We start from the raw sequence: 14,415 nt of genomic DNA on the forward strand, positions 1-14,415 counted from the left end.
CCCTAATTGTCTTCGTTGTGGTCCTTTTGTTCCCTCTCTCCAAAAACACTTCGTGAAATTGTGTTCTTTGTGGTTCCTCAATTGACGTAGTTTCAACTGCATGATGCGGTCCCAAGAACGACAAGGTAAGTCCCACTTTCTATTGTTTATTGCTTTCAGTATTGATAGTGAAAACGAAAGTACTTGTCTTTTCTTATTGTCTTGGTTTGCTTTGTTGACTAAAAAAACGGGGGTTTTTAACTCTGATGATAATGTTTAATGTACCCTTTTTTCCTTGAAATGTGTAGGATATGGGATTATTTAATGTTGTTTTTTATATGAACGACTCTTTTGTAAAGGATGTAGAGTTAACATATGAAGGGGGACGTTTATGCTATAAGTGGTCAAGACTCTGATTATTGGTCCTACTTTGAAGCTTGTGACTTAATTAAGGGCATGGATTCTTTGTTTAAAATCGAAGATGTTAAGATGTGGTGGAAGGATGAAAAGGAATGTCTTGAAAATAATCTTAAACCCTTTGTTAATGATGATGATGATGCAACAAAGTTAGCTTTGTATGCTAACGAGACTAAGTGTGATGTTGAGATATATACAGAAGCAAGATTATCTGGTGGTGAGAAGACTTACATGGAGAAGTTAATAGAGAAAGAAAAAGGCCATGCTATTGCTGAGAAAAATGAAGAAGTTAAGGATAGTGAACCATTTGAAGACTTTTTTAATGGTATACACTTTGAAGACAGTGAAGGGAGAGAATGTACGATTTTGATGAAATCATTGGTGAAGGGTTAAACAATGCAATGGACAATGGTAGTGGTACAAATCATGTGGAAAAGGGTGCTAGTACTAGTCAAGTGGATGATGGTGCTGGTACAGGTCGACGGATTCATAAGGGGTTGACTACTATTGAGATGGATAGGGAACATGTAATTGGTGATGATTACATGATTGATGAGCTTGATAGTGGGGCTGATGATGATAGTGCTGATGAGAGGCCACCAGTGATCAAATTTAATGAAGGTGAAAAACTTAGAAAAAAGTTCTCATTCAAGGTGGGAATGGAATTTGCATTTCTGAAAGAATTTAAGAAGGTTGTACTTGAACACAATGTGTTGAATGGTAGGGAGGTAAGATTTACTGAAAATAATTTGAACCGGATGTGGCTAATTTCAATGGTTCTATGATGATGTTGAGGATGAAAAAGATCAGTTTAGAAATCAAAAGAGTAGGTTGGAGAAACTTGAACGCGAAATTGAGGCTGTAAAAATGGAGGTGGAGTGTTTAAAGAAAAAAGATTAGAGAATTACAAAATCAATTGAAGAAGATCATGAAATTTGAAATTTTTTGGAAGAGATTGTTTTGTCTTCTTTTAGTCGTTGTTGTTTTTAGGATGTTGTAAAGTTGTTATAGTTTTTAGGATGTTTTAAGATCATGAACCTAGCTGTTGTAACATAGTTTGGGTCAGATGCTACAGATGTATCACTTTCCATTTCAATTAAAGGATGATTTAAGTGTTTCAATAATGAGTTTCAATTTATGTCACATGTTCAATAATCAGTTTCTATCAGCTGGTGTCAAAATACTTTAACAACAATCACATGTTCAAAATTCAGACATGACATAGTTGCTTAAGGTTCAAAAATGCAGAATTAACATAGTTGATTAAGGTTCAAAATGCAGAATTAACACAGTTGCTTAATACCAACATTACTTGTCCAAAAAGATCTTACATAACACTGTTGCTTAATACCAACATTACTTGTCCAAAAAGATCTTACATAACATTGTTGCTTAATACCAACATTACTTGTCCAAAAAGATCTTACATAAGGTTCAAAATGCAGAATTAAAATAGTTGCTTAATACAACACAAGTTCAAAACATAGGTCTTTGAAGTCTTACATAAAAGAAACACAAAAGACAACCCAATTTAATAGTATGGAGACATATCATTTCATGAACTTGACTATAATAACTTCATGATCGCAGACATATCACTTACCTGAAAAACAATGTTGTCTTCGTTTCAACTTGACTTCGTCTTCGTTCCTAGAAAAACTTCAGCTTTGCTTCGTCTTCGTTCTACAATGGCTGCCGCGATGCGCTAGGGTTTCTTTGTATCCCATTTTTCTAATTTTGTGTTACTAATTTTAAATCCCAATTAAGTTTTGAAGTTATATCCCAGCTGGACAACAATCAATAATCTATGTGACAATTTAATTAAACAAATATAACACGTGTATGCCACTTGGTTAAAACCATTGACTTTGACTAACGATTTAGACGGAAATGACAAACATGAACCTTTTTGAACAATTAAAAGATTACTTTGAAACTTTTTAAACTTAAGGAACCAAAATAAATACAGAGATACTTACGAACAAAAAATGATATTTAGCCTATGAATGATCGTATATCCTATTTTATCTTTAAAAGTATTTGTATTAATTAAAATTTAAAAGTAAAACAAGAGGGATTACGTTATTCATCTCATCTACTCCACTCCATCCTATGAGCTGTAAGCCTCTGACCATTCGTCATTCCATTAATTAAAACAACTTCTCTCTCTCTTAACCCCATACTCCACTGTCTTCTTCCTCTCCACCATGTTCCCTCTCCACCACAAAAATCTTCACATTCCTCACTCCTCAATCATCTAACTCTCACACATAAACCATGTCCAGCAAATGGAGAAAAGTCAAACTAGCTTTCGGATTCAATTCCTGTATTCACATTCCTAAACAATTACATGATTCCTCCCCATCTCTCAACACCGCCGCAAGATTCTCCGGTGCCATCCCATCCTCCGGTGACACCTCCGCCTCTAGTCTACCTATTCAATCACCTTCCTCCTCTGCTCACCGATCACTCAAATCCCCCAAGGTTAGCACCACTTAACAATTACCCTTTACTCTTTTTCTATATAAAGTTTCAATTTTTATTGTTGGGTCTTTCTAAAGTTACCCTTTTGGCTCCTTCTACAATTCACCATTGAATCTCCATGCTAGATTCATGTCTATTACTAATTACTATTATTTTTATTTATTTTATTTTAATTATTTATGTTTTTTTTCAATTCCTTTTGGTAGTGTAAGAACAAAGTTACCATTACAATTTACAATTACAAGCACTTTTAGCTTGTAATGAATGAACATGATTAGATGTACGTCAATTTCAGCTATAATCAAAGGGGTAATTTTTGCTTTCAATTGGGTGGTGGAGTGTGACTCATTCTTTTTGACTATTCTGCATAAGTTTTTATTCTTGATTGTGTTGTTTTTAAACCCATTATTGGGTGGGGAATGGTTTTTAGTGGAGAGGAGGACCATTTACTTGAAATGGTTTGAATTTAAGACACTTCTTCATGTGTTGTCCATTACTTATTTAGTGTTCAAGTTTGTGGATGTGAGTGCAATATATCCTATCCTATAAACTTCGGACATCTAGACACCAACACCAGACACAACACTGATAATAATTTGAAAAAATATGCGTGATTGAATATAATTACATCTAGACACCAACACCAGACACAACACTGATAGTAGTTTGAAAAAATATGCATGATTGAATATAATTACATCGGTTAGATACCAGACACAACACTGATAGTAGTTTGAAAAAATATGCATGATTGAATATAATTACATCGGTTAGATACCAGACACGCTTTCAATTTGAAGTGTCGGATTATTTTTAGCTAATTTCCATTCTAAGAATGAGGACATAGACAAAACAAAATGACCCCATAACCATTGATTGTGAAATTTAGGTTTGTGGACAAAGTAAAAGTTGGAATTTTGTAAGATAGACAATATAAAATAGTGTACTAAAATAAATTAAAATGCTACATCATTGAATAAATCATCTTTGATTTCTCCTTCTTTCGATGTCATTTACTATATTTTATTAGTCAAATGTCTAGAAAGCATCAATTTTCTAGAGCTGTGATTAGAGACTTTGTCTTTTTGATTTTTTTAAAGTATTGTGGTTATTATGTTGATTATTATCCTTTGGTGTACTCAAAGGTTTTGACCACTAAACGTTGACCTTAATTTAATCTTTGTAGTATATGTGGTAGATTTGATTGAGAATCTTGGCATCTAAGTGGGAATGTGTGGTAAAGATGGGTTATATTCTATTTCATCTTTTTATGCATTGGTCTTATTAGTGGGGTGGACCTACTTTGAGACAAGAAGGCAGTGTTAGAGACACTATAATGTGCTAATAGTGACCTTTGCAAATATTGCATTCTTTTAAGTCCACTTTACTGTGCCACTGTTTAGATTTTCCTATTTTGTGAACTTGCTTCTTTTTCTTTTCATTATTTTAAGTTAGAATGGACATGTTTTTTTATTAGTGAAAGTGAAATTTCTTTGCTTACTAATAATGTTTTCATTCAAAATCAAATTTTGTTACCGCAAAACCAAAATAACGCTTAGTAGTTAGCTATGAAGCAGAGACTCCAATCCAACACAGACACTAGGACACGACTCATACACTGACACTGATAATGTAAAAAATATAGGACATCATAATGGCAGTTGTAATATTTTCTTGTACTGAGATTTGTATCCATATGATCTGCAGGGAAATTGTGCAATATGCCTGAACTCGTTGAAACCAGGGAATGGCCAGGCCATTTTTACTGCAGAATGCACTCACTCTTTCCATTTCCACTGTATCACTTCCAATGTAAAACACGGGAACCAAATTTGCCCTGTTTGTCGAGCAAAGTGGAAAGAGGTTCCTTTTCAGAGCCCGGATTTACATCCTCGAAGCAGTCAATTAACAAGAGATAATGGGTGGCCGGCTGCCGTAAGGAGGCTTCCTTCTCCGACTCAAGTAAATGCAGGCGGACAGATTTCGTCGCTTTATCATGTTTCCGAACCGGCTATATTTGATGACGATGAAACTATTGATCAACACACTTCAATTCCTTGCAACAATAATAGTAACGAGACTGATCGTAACAATATAATGAATAAAGTTGAGATCAGAACATATCCTGAGGTTTCATCTGTTCCAAAATCAGCCTCTCGTGATGGATTTGCAGTGTTAATTCATCTGAAAGCTCCTCAGTCGGAGAGTAAACTAAATATTTCTGGAAACAATACAGATTCATCACCACCTCCGGTTGAAAATTCTCGCGCTTCGGTTGACCTTGTTACGGTCCTTGATGTAAGTGGCAGCATGTTAGGTACTAAGCTTGCATTGCTAAAACGAGCTATGGGTTTTGTCATTCAGAATATGGGTCCCTCAGACCGGCTGTCTGTCATCGCCTTCTCCTCCACAGCGCGCCGCATCTTTCCTCTTCGGAGGATGACTGATATCGGACGGCAAGAGGCATTACAAGCTGTTAATTCTTTGGTTTCAAACGGCGGAACTAACATTGCCGAAGGCTTGAGGAAAGGTGCCAAAGTGTTTTCCGATCGTCGGTGGAAGAATCCAGTTTGTAGCATCATATTACTCTCGGATGGACAAGATACATACACAGTTAATAGCAGACCAGGTGTCGGAGCAGATTACCAGTCACTTGTCCCTAACACCATTCACCGTAATAATAACAGTCTGGGCTTGCAGATACCTGTGCATGCATTCGGCTTCGGTGCTGACCACGACGCTACTTCAATGCATTCAATCTCCGAAATATCAGGAGGTACATTTTCTTTTATTGAAGCTGAGGAAGTAATTCAGGACGCGTTTGCGCAGTGTATCGGTGGACTGTTGAGTGTAGTAGTGCAGGAGGTAAAATTAGATATAAGGTGTGTTCATCCTCGGGTGCAACTTAGTTCAGTAAAAGCAGGAAGTTATCGAACAAGTTTGACGACCGATGGAAGAATGGCTTCGATTAATGTCGGAGATTTGTATGCCGAAGAAGAGAGGGACTTTTTGGTGACAGTCAATGTTCCAATTGATAGTTCCAATGATGAGATGTCATTGTTGAATGTTAAAGGTTTTTACAGAGACCCTATAACAAAGGAAATGGCAGCATTGGAAGAAACTAGTGAAGTAAAAATCGAGAGACCAAACATAAGTAAAGAACTAGTCGTGTCAATTGAAGTAGACAGACAGCGGAACAGGCTTCAAGCAGCCGAGGCAATGTCCGAGGCAAGAATCGCAGCTGAACGCGGCCAACTATCTTCTGCAGTTTCCGTCCTAGATACCTGTCATAAGACATTGTCCGAATCTGTTTCAGCTATATCGGGTGATCGGTTATGCGTTTCACTTGCCGCAGAACTTAAAGAAATGCAGGAGAGAATGGCAAACCAACATATCTACGAGCAATCCGGAAGAGCTTACGTTTTATCAGGATTGAGCTCACATTCAGCGCAAAGAGCAACAGCGCGAGGCGATTCAACCGACAGCACAACTCTTCTGCAATCGTATCAAACTCCTTCGATGGTTGATATGGTGACACGTTCACAGACTATGGTGTTTGGTGCTCCACTGAGGCGAATCCTTCAACCTGCTAAATCATTTCCTGAGAGGCACAAAAGCCGATGATAATAGCAATGGAATTCGAAAATTCTGCTTAGCATATACATAAACTTGTGGGAAGGAAGACCCTTTAAGATTATTGTTATTTTATTTTTTAATTTTGGTTAAGGTGAGGGGGGGTATAATTAACAGGAAAGAGATTTTGGGGGGATATATAAAAAAATTCCTGATTTTTGCCAAGTATAAAGTGTAAATGCATAGGTGGGATAATTGGGTTATGCAGATAATGGCGAAAAGGGACAAGTGTGATTGAGTGATGTGTATATAATTTAATGTTTTCAGTTGAATTGCATTGCATTGCACACTGGTGAGTTTTTTCACTTGATTATTATATGCATATTGATATGATATAATCTTCCTCTGGCTTTTTACTCTTTTATATTTTGTTACTTTAGTCTCTTTCAGGTGCATAGCATTAAGAGGAATGACTATTCTTATAAAATCGTAAAGAAAAAACGACATACTCCCTCTGGCCATTTTATAAGCAAATATTTTTTTTAAAGTACGTTAAATAATGAATGTATCTAATATTTTATGTAGACTAGATACATTCATTATTTAATGAACTTACAAAGAAAATCATACTTCTGGAATAAATTCAGAAGTATACTTTCAGAAACATTTAATGCAGAATAAATTAGGCATGGTTGGTATTTGTGCATTGAGAAAGAATAAATGAATTAAGACATTTGTAGGTTTATGTAGATTTATTGTGTCTTCCCTCTTATTCTTAAGATTGATGATTCAGCCATAGTAAAACACTTGCATGTCAGCAGATTTGGCAGTTGAAGAGGATGAGTTTCTCTCTTCCATCTATGTGCAAGAGACAGAATAATCTTCGTCTCATTTGTTCTTTTAATGTCAATACGCATCATAGATTTGACACTGGTTGGGGTCAATTTAAACATTATGCATCATAGATTTGACACTGGTTGGGGTCAATTTCAATATCAATAATTGGGATGATGTGAATAACATATGTGACAAATCTCGGTCTACACAATGTGCTCTGGTAGTTAAAAGTTTCCGGAAGTAAATTTTCAAGACTATTTTTTTTTTTTTTATAATGTGAATAACATATGTGACAAATCTCGGTCTACACAATGTGCTCTGGTAGTTAAAAGTTTCCGGAAGTAAATTTTCAAGACTATTTTTTTTTTTTATAATGTGAATAACATATGTGACAAATCTCGGTCTACACAATGTGCTCTGGTAGTTAAAAGTTTCCGGAAGTAAATTTTCAAGACTATTTTTTTTTTATAAAAGGAAGGGGGTGTCTCATTTAAGTATAGATTTGGGGTAAATTAATATAGGGTGAATAGAAATGTATCTTCGGATTAAGTTTTAGAATAAAATGGTGTGAGTTTTGATGGAGCAATTATTGCATGGACATGACCCTAAATCCACATTCTTAGGAACAACCAATAAGAAAGAGTACTTTTTAAATTTATTTTAATTTTGCTTTTAATTGAATTCATGGAGTGGTTGAGATTATGAAGGAGCGAGAAAAATCAATATTTATTTTTTAATTAATTAAAATTCTGTGATTGGTTGTGTGTAAAACAATTTCTTAGGTATGTGTCCACCTAAGAATTTTCCGTTTTGTTGTACCCAAAAATTTTCCTTATTGATTTCAATCGCAATTGACTTATGCTTCACATTCATCTACATCTATCTATTAGGGCAATAACACCACAATCATGCATACAAGGCGTGAGATCACATTATGTTTCTTGTGATTTGAGTTTTCCATTTAAAAGAAGAGGACTTGTCTCTCAAGGTTTGATTCATCATCATCATCATCATCATCATCATCATCATCATCAAAAGGATCAATCTCTCCTCAATGCTAGAGTTTCATCAATTATTTCACCAGATGCTTCTATGGAACTGGGGTTTGGAATCTATCAACACAATAAGACACCATTGATTGGATTTAGGGTTCTCAAGCACCTCAAGTTGTTCTTTGGCCAAGTCTTTGGTTCATTAAGACATTGTGTGTGGAGATTAGGGTTTTAGCCCTTCATCCGATAAAATCATGATTAAGGTTTGAGCATCAAGGTACAATACTCAAGGGGATCTTCAAGGATATCATTTCATCGGCGTTTAAAGTCTCTCAAGGTGTTCAACATTACTTCATGATCACAAGATTCCAATTGGTTAAAAATCACTTGATTCATCTGATACAAAGTTAGTTGCTCAAAGTCAAAGTTTGACTTTTGAGAGTTTTGATCAACCATGGACTTCTCAAGTCAAGAATCATGAAACTATGGCCAATATGTGCATTTGATCAAGCATAAACAAGAAAACCAAGCAAAAGATCAAAATTAGGGTTTTGGTAAATTTTCGAAGTACAAAAATCTATGTTCATCTAGCTTACTTTTCAAGATCATAACTTGCTCTTCAAGTATCCAAAAATTGCAAACAAGAACTCTTTGGAATGCTATCTTGACATAATTCAATGTGGTAAGAAGATTTGAGGTCAAAAGGATCCCTAAAGTGCTCAAAATAGTTGGCCAAAGGTGATATTCCAAGGTGTTGAAAATCTCAAATACTTAGAAAAATTTCTAAGTGTTTTGACCTTACCAAGTACATGACTTTATGGCCAATTTGTGATCAATTCAAGCCACCATTTTTTTCATGCTCAAGGGATGTATTTAAAGATGACATTTGATATTTCATTGTTGTGGAAAGAATGGTCTAAAAAGCTCAGGGAAATTGGAAGATATGAAGTGTTGAAGTTGAGGTTTCAAAGTTGTCAAAATGGCCAAACTCTTAGAAAATTTTTCTAAGTGTTTCACAGTCTCAGCATCTCATTTTGTTGGTCAGTTTTCTTCATGGTCCAAGATGATTCAATGAAAGTGATCAACATGAAAGTTGTAGTGTGTTATGTCCTCTTTCCAAAGAATACAAGAGTATGAATTTATCTTACTTGAGCTAAGAGTTTCGAAGAGGGGAAGATGGCATGTTACAGCTGTATTGAAAGTCCAAAACATGTTGCATTTCATGTCCAAACATATGACATACCTCAAGATCTTTGATTTCAGACCTACATTTCTTCTAAATCTCAGCAAGAAGAGAGTTTTACAAATACCTTTGGTGCATTACACATTTGGTTCAAGCATTATCCAAAGATCCATTCCACTTAGGGAGCATTTTATATAAACTTCATATCCATTTCCATAAAGGTCACTTTAATCACAAGTTAACTTTGTGAAAAAGCTTAACCTCTGATTTCACTCCATCTTAATCTCTGAGCACACTCCTCTACTGCTCCCTAATCTCTTCAACCACCCTAAAAAACTCAAGGTTGTGGCTTAAGGACATGATACATCATGAAACCAACTTGTTCAAACTCAACCGAACCAAACAGAATGGAAGCGCATCTGATCACAAACCCTCCCTAGGACCTCTATAAATAGAGATCCAAGTTCGAGACCTCAACACACCTCAGTAAACACAACATTCCACTCAAAAAACTCCATTGAAGCTCTCAAAATCCATTTCTTTGAATCTTGCTTCCCTTGCAAGTTTTTGTTGAAATTTTCATCCAAAGACCATCCACACACCATAACCAAGCTACTGTATGCATTAATCCATCACTGTAACTATCTAAACACTTCCCCCAACCTCGCTTTAAATAGCTCTGTAAGTTGACTTGGGTGGAGAGATTCAACGAGTTTCAAAACAAACTAAGCATACCATTACACTCCTAGAACGTCAGGGAAGCTAATTGGATCGTTATTTCATTTGAAAAGTACCTGTAATGAGGCATTGGACCTTCTCTAATAGGTAACTTTCTTTGCACCTCGAACTCTCATGTTCATGCATCATTTTAAACACTTCTCGATACCACAATGCCTGCTTTGATGTGGGGAATGAACACCCTAACATATTACTGATTAATTGATATTGTGTGCTATTTAATTTAACTTTAAAATTTTTAGGGTTTACAAGTTTTTTATTAAATTCTTGTTATTATTTAAGTTTCCATTTAAGTTAATGGTATATTTGGAATCCTTATGAAATTCTAAGCAAGATAGTATATTTACTTTTCTTTTTTGGTTCAAATTCGTGAAACCTCCATTGTTGTGTACAAGCTTGATCACGAGGAAGAAGAAGGCAGGTTGCGGGCATGTTTTTTTTGAATTCAGTGACTTGCTTTGAGTTATATTTTATTCAATGCATATTATGTATGAATGCGCCCCATGTAACGTAGTGGTTGGTGTGTTTGGTTGTTGACCTGAGGGACATAGGTTCGACCGCAACGCCCGCCCCCCCCCCCCCCCCCATTTTTTTTCTTTCTCTTCTTTTCTTTTTCCATTTTTATTTTGTTTTTCTTTTTAATCTTTTTTCTTTTATTTTATCAAACTTGATTTTTTTTCTCCCAAATATTTTTATAAACTCAAAAATAATTATTTTCATCTTGATTTTATTTTCTTTTCACCATTTATTTTAATTCATATAAAAATTACAAAAAATGTTTAAATTGATATAATTTAATTAAAAATTAGGGTTTTCTTGATTTTAAATAACCGAAAATTGTCAAAAATAATTTTCTAATTTATTCTCACCACATAGAAATGTCCCAAAATATTTTTGATGATTGTTCACATACTTTTAGTACTTTGATTAAATTATGTTGGTTACTTAGAAAAACCATAAAAATATAAGTTTGTTCTTGATCTTTTTCCAACCTTTCCTTGATGTTTTATCTTTATGTTGCTAAATGCCATGTCATAACATGTCCTTGATGCTTTCCATCTTGATGCTTGATTAATTTAATTGTGTTTAGTACTTGATTGCTCTTGATGCCTAAGTTAGGGTTACAACTTGAATTTGCTTGAAATGATGTCTTTGAATGTTGTATCAACCCTATTTGTCTTGTTGCTTTGTCTTGGTTGATGTAGTGATCTTTGGGTTTTTAAGGTTGACATGCTTTAATGTTCATTTCATTGACTTTGATAATTGATTATTTGATGCATAACTTTCCTCTTTTAGGGTTTAAGATTGAAATTTGTTTTAACATGATCTCTTTGTTTATCCTTGAATTGTATGCATATTAACCCACATTAGGGTTTAATCTTGATCTCACCATGTTTAAATAACCCATGTTTTATCTTTCCTTGTCATTATGTGGATGTGTTGATCATTACTTCTTGTTTACTCACATACTTGATATGTTCACACACACATCTATGCTCACATACTTGACATATTCACACACACACACACACACACACACACACACACACACACACACACACACTTATGCTCATATACTTGACATGCTCACACACATACATCTATGTTTACATGATTACTAACACATGCCCACCATGTTCACACACCTATTAATTTATTTGAATTACGTTGAGCCATACTTGATCTTTCCATACTTGACTTCTTGTTAGACCCATTGTCTTGACTTTGCTTTATCTTGTTTGGGTACATGGCATGATTACTTGTGTATACTTGTATTTGCTTGATCATTGTTCTCGATGTTATTGAATACTTGTTTAAATGTCCATCTTGGGTATGATTAGATGATTAGGGTTTAGATGGTCATTCCTTTTACTTAGGGTTTTGATGTTCATCCTTGAGATTTGTATAGTCCACTTTTGACTTTGTCTTTTGTTTATCTACTTGTTGATTGCTTTCTTGATTCACATGTTCCCTTAGGTACTCATTCAAACTTAACATTTGATTAAGGATGAATTTGAGGTAGACTTTAGGATTCCTAATCCAAGCATGACAACATTAGGATATTTATTCCCATTCAATCCAAACTTTAGGACCATTAATGCATGATAACATTAGGTTAGTCCTCCCTCTTCAATCTCAACTCTAAGTTCATCATACATGAGAACAATTAGGATCATAATCTCCTCTTAGTCTCTTGAATTGCACTCTCTTAATACTAAAACATTTTCATAATCAAAACCTCAAAACACTTAATCATATCCCAAACACTTTCAAAATTAAAGGAGGAAATGTTTAAGTATCCCTTGTTTAAGGGAGCCACTTAAGATAGTTCTCCTAACAAAAACACAAACCAAATCCAAATCATTTTTGCCCTCTTGGGCTTTTCTCTTTAAAACCTTTCCAAAAAGGGTATGTTAATTCCATTCTACACAATACAACAACACGTAAGTCTCCAAAGGTCGAGTGGTAAATGTTAACTGTTAGAATGCGAACTTAACATCATCCATAAGAAACACCAACAAACAAAACCTTCTTAAGATGAACTACAAAGCTCTAACTTCTTCATTGCACCATGAAGATACGTAGGCACAAGGTTTCACGACTGTGGCGAGTTCAATAATAAAAAACTTTTCTTTTTCCCTTAATTAAATGATTCATGCATTTTTCCCTTAGCAAGTAAGTTATAGATATACACACCCATTGATTAGAACAACAAGAGTGGATCTTGTGGAGTACCACAAACGTGAGGGGTGCTGATACCTTCCCCTTGCGTAATCGACTTCCGTATCTAGATCTTTTATTAGGGTTTTATTGATATTTTCCTTTGTTGGAAACAATAAAGTTCAGTGACGACTCTTACTCATTCGAGGTAAGTTAATCAATAGCTTAATCTCAAAATTTCCCGCCGCAACAAATTTCAATTAGGACGTGTTTTGGTGAGACTCAGGGTGCGTTTGAAAATGCATTTCCAAAATCAGAAGTACATTTTAAATTTTCATAGGGAGATTTTCCACCACTTAAGGTGGAATTAGCAATTCCTTTGACATTTTAGTTTTATTTTTGTTAAAAAATTTTAAATATAAAATTTAAATTGTCCAAGCTCAAAACTAGTTTGGTTTCTGGTTTTATCGGTTTCTTTATGATTTTTAGTTTAAAATTTGGTATTTAATAAAGGCAATTTTTAGATTGAAACAGATCGTAAATAAGTCTGGTTCCTGGTCCAGTCGGTTGAATCGACTGGCCTGGCCCGATTTTGATAACCTTAATAAATAGAGAGCTTCGCTCACTTTTCGAATCACACAAAAAAATTCATAATTTTTTCTCTTCACACTCTTTCATGCTTTGAGTTATTGTAACCCTTTCTTCCTTTTATAATCGTTCAATTGTTTGAATGTTTCTTGAAATTCCCTTTGAAAATAGTTGTCTTTTGAGAAAAATTTATTATATCTGAAAAATTATTATGAGTTATCTCAACTATACTTGAGGGTGTATTTTAAAACAATGCCTACAACACAATAAAATATCGTTGAATACAGTTCAATTTGATTGTGTTGTTTTTGTTAGATCTAAGTATTCCCTTATTCAATTATTGAGCATAAATGCACTTATATACAATTTATGCATGGAGTTGTCATCATTACTTGAACAACAAGTAATTTGTAACTTACTCTTAACAAACTATACAACTGACTAACAACTAACTTAACTAGAATATAATACAAACCTTCATTACTTTGACTTCTATCACAAGAAGTCAAGTAATACACGACAATTTTTAATTCCTAAACCCTCCCTCAATTTGACAAATGACTTAAGCTTTAATGGCTTAGTAAGGATGTCGGCCAGCTGTTCACAAGTGTTGCAATGCTTCAACTCTACAACTCCATCATTGGTCAGGTTCCCGAGAAAATGAAATCTAACATCTATGTGTTTACACCTTCCATGCATGATAGGATTCTTTGACAGCTTGATTGAGGAACAGTTGTCACAAAAATTGATTGAGCGTTACTTCTAAGGAACCTTCAAGTGAGCCAACACATTTCTCACCCATACTCCTCGGCAATCACATGAGGATACAACTACAAACTCTCCTTCAGTTGTCGATAGAGTGACAATCGAATGCTTCTTTGAGGACCATGGAACTGCTCATGAGCCTATCTTAAACTCATAACTCGAGGTGTTTTTCCTACCGTGTATCTTGCAACCAGGCAC

General features: G+C 34.8%; 1 protein-coding gene across 1 annotated transcript; it reads left to right on the top strand.

Moving 5' to 3' along the window:
• The first annotated feature begins 2,477 nt into the window (after positions 1-2,477).
• Positions 2,478-6,851, top strand: LOC131601879 (E3 ubiquitin-protein ligase WAV3-like). The gene is made up of 2 exons (XM_058873791.1): positions 2,478-2,880; positions 4,588-6,851. The coding sequence occupies exons 1-2, from the start codon at positions 2,674-2,676 to the stop codon at positions 6,502-6,504; spliced, it is 2,124 nt and encodes a 707-aa protein (XP_058729774.1). The 5' UTR covers positions 2,478-2,673; the 3' UTR covers positions 6,505-6,851.
• Positions 6,852-14,415: the final 7,564 nt, after the last annotated feature.

The sequence above is a fragment of the Vicia villosa genome, linkage group LG5 (assembly GCF_029867415.1).
Source record: "Vicia villosa cultivar HV-30 ecotype Madison, WI linkage group LG5, Vvil1.0, whole genome shotgun sequence".
Classification (NCBI taxonomy): domain Eukaryota; kingdom Viridiplantae; phylum Streptophyta; class Magnoliopsida; order Fabales; family Fabaceae; genus Vicia; species Vicia villosa.

What these genes read in the sequence shown, in the direction of transcription:
- LOC131601879 (XM_058873791.1), top strand. Translation starts at nt 2,674, where the DNA reads ATGTCCAGCAAATGGAGAAAAGTCAAACTAGCTTTCGGATTCAATTCC. An exon ending in GATCACTCAAATCCCCCAAG is followed by an intron (nt 2,881 to 4,587) that starts GTTAGCACCACT and finishes TATGATCTGCAG; the next exon opens with GGAAATTGTGCAATATGCCT.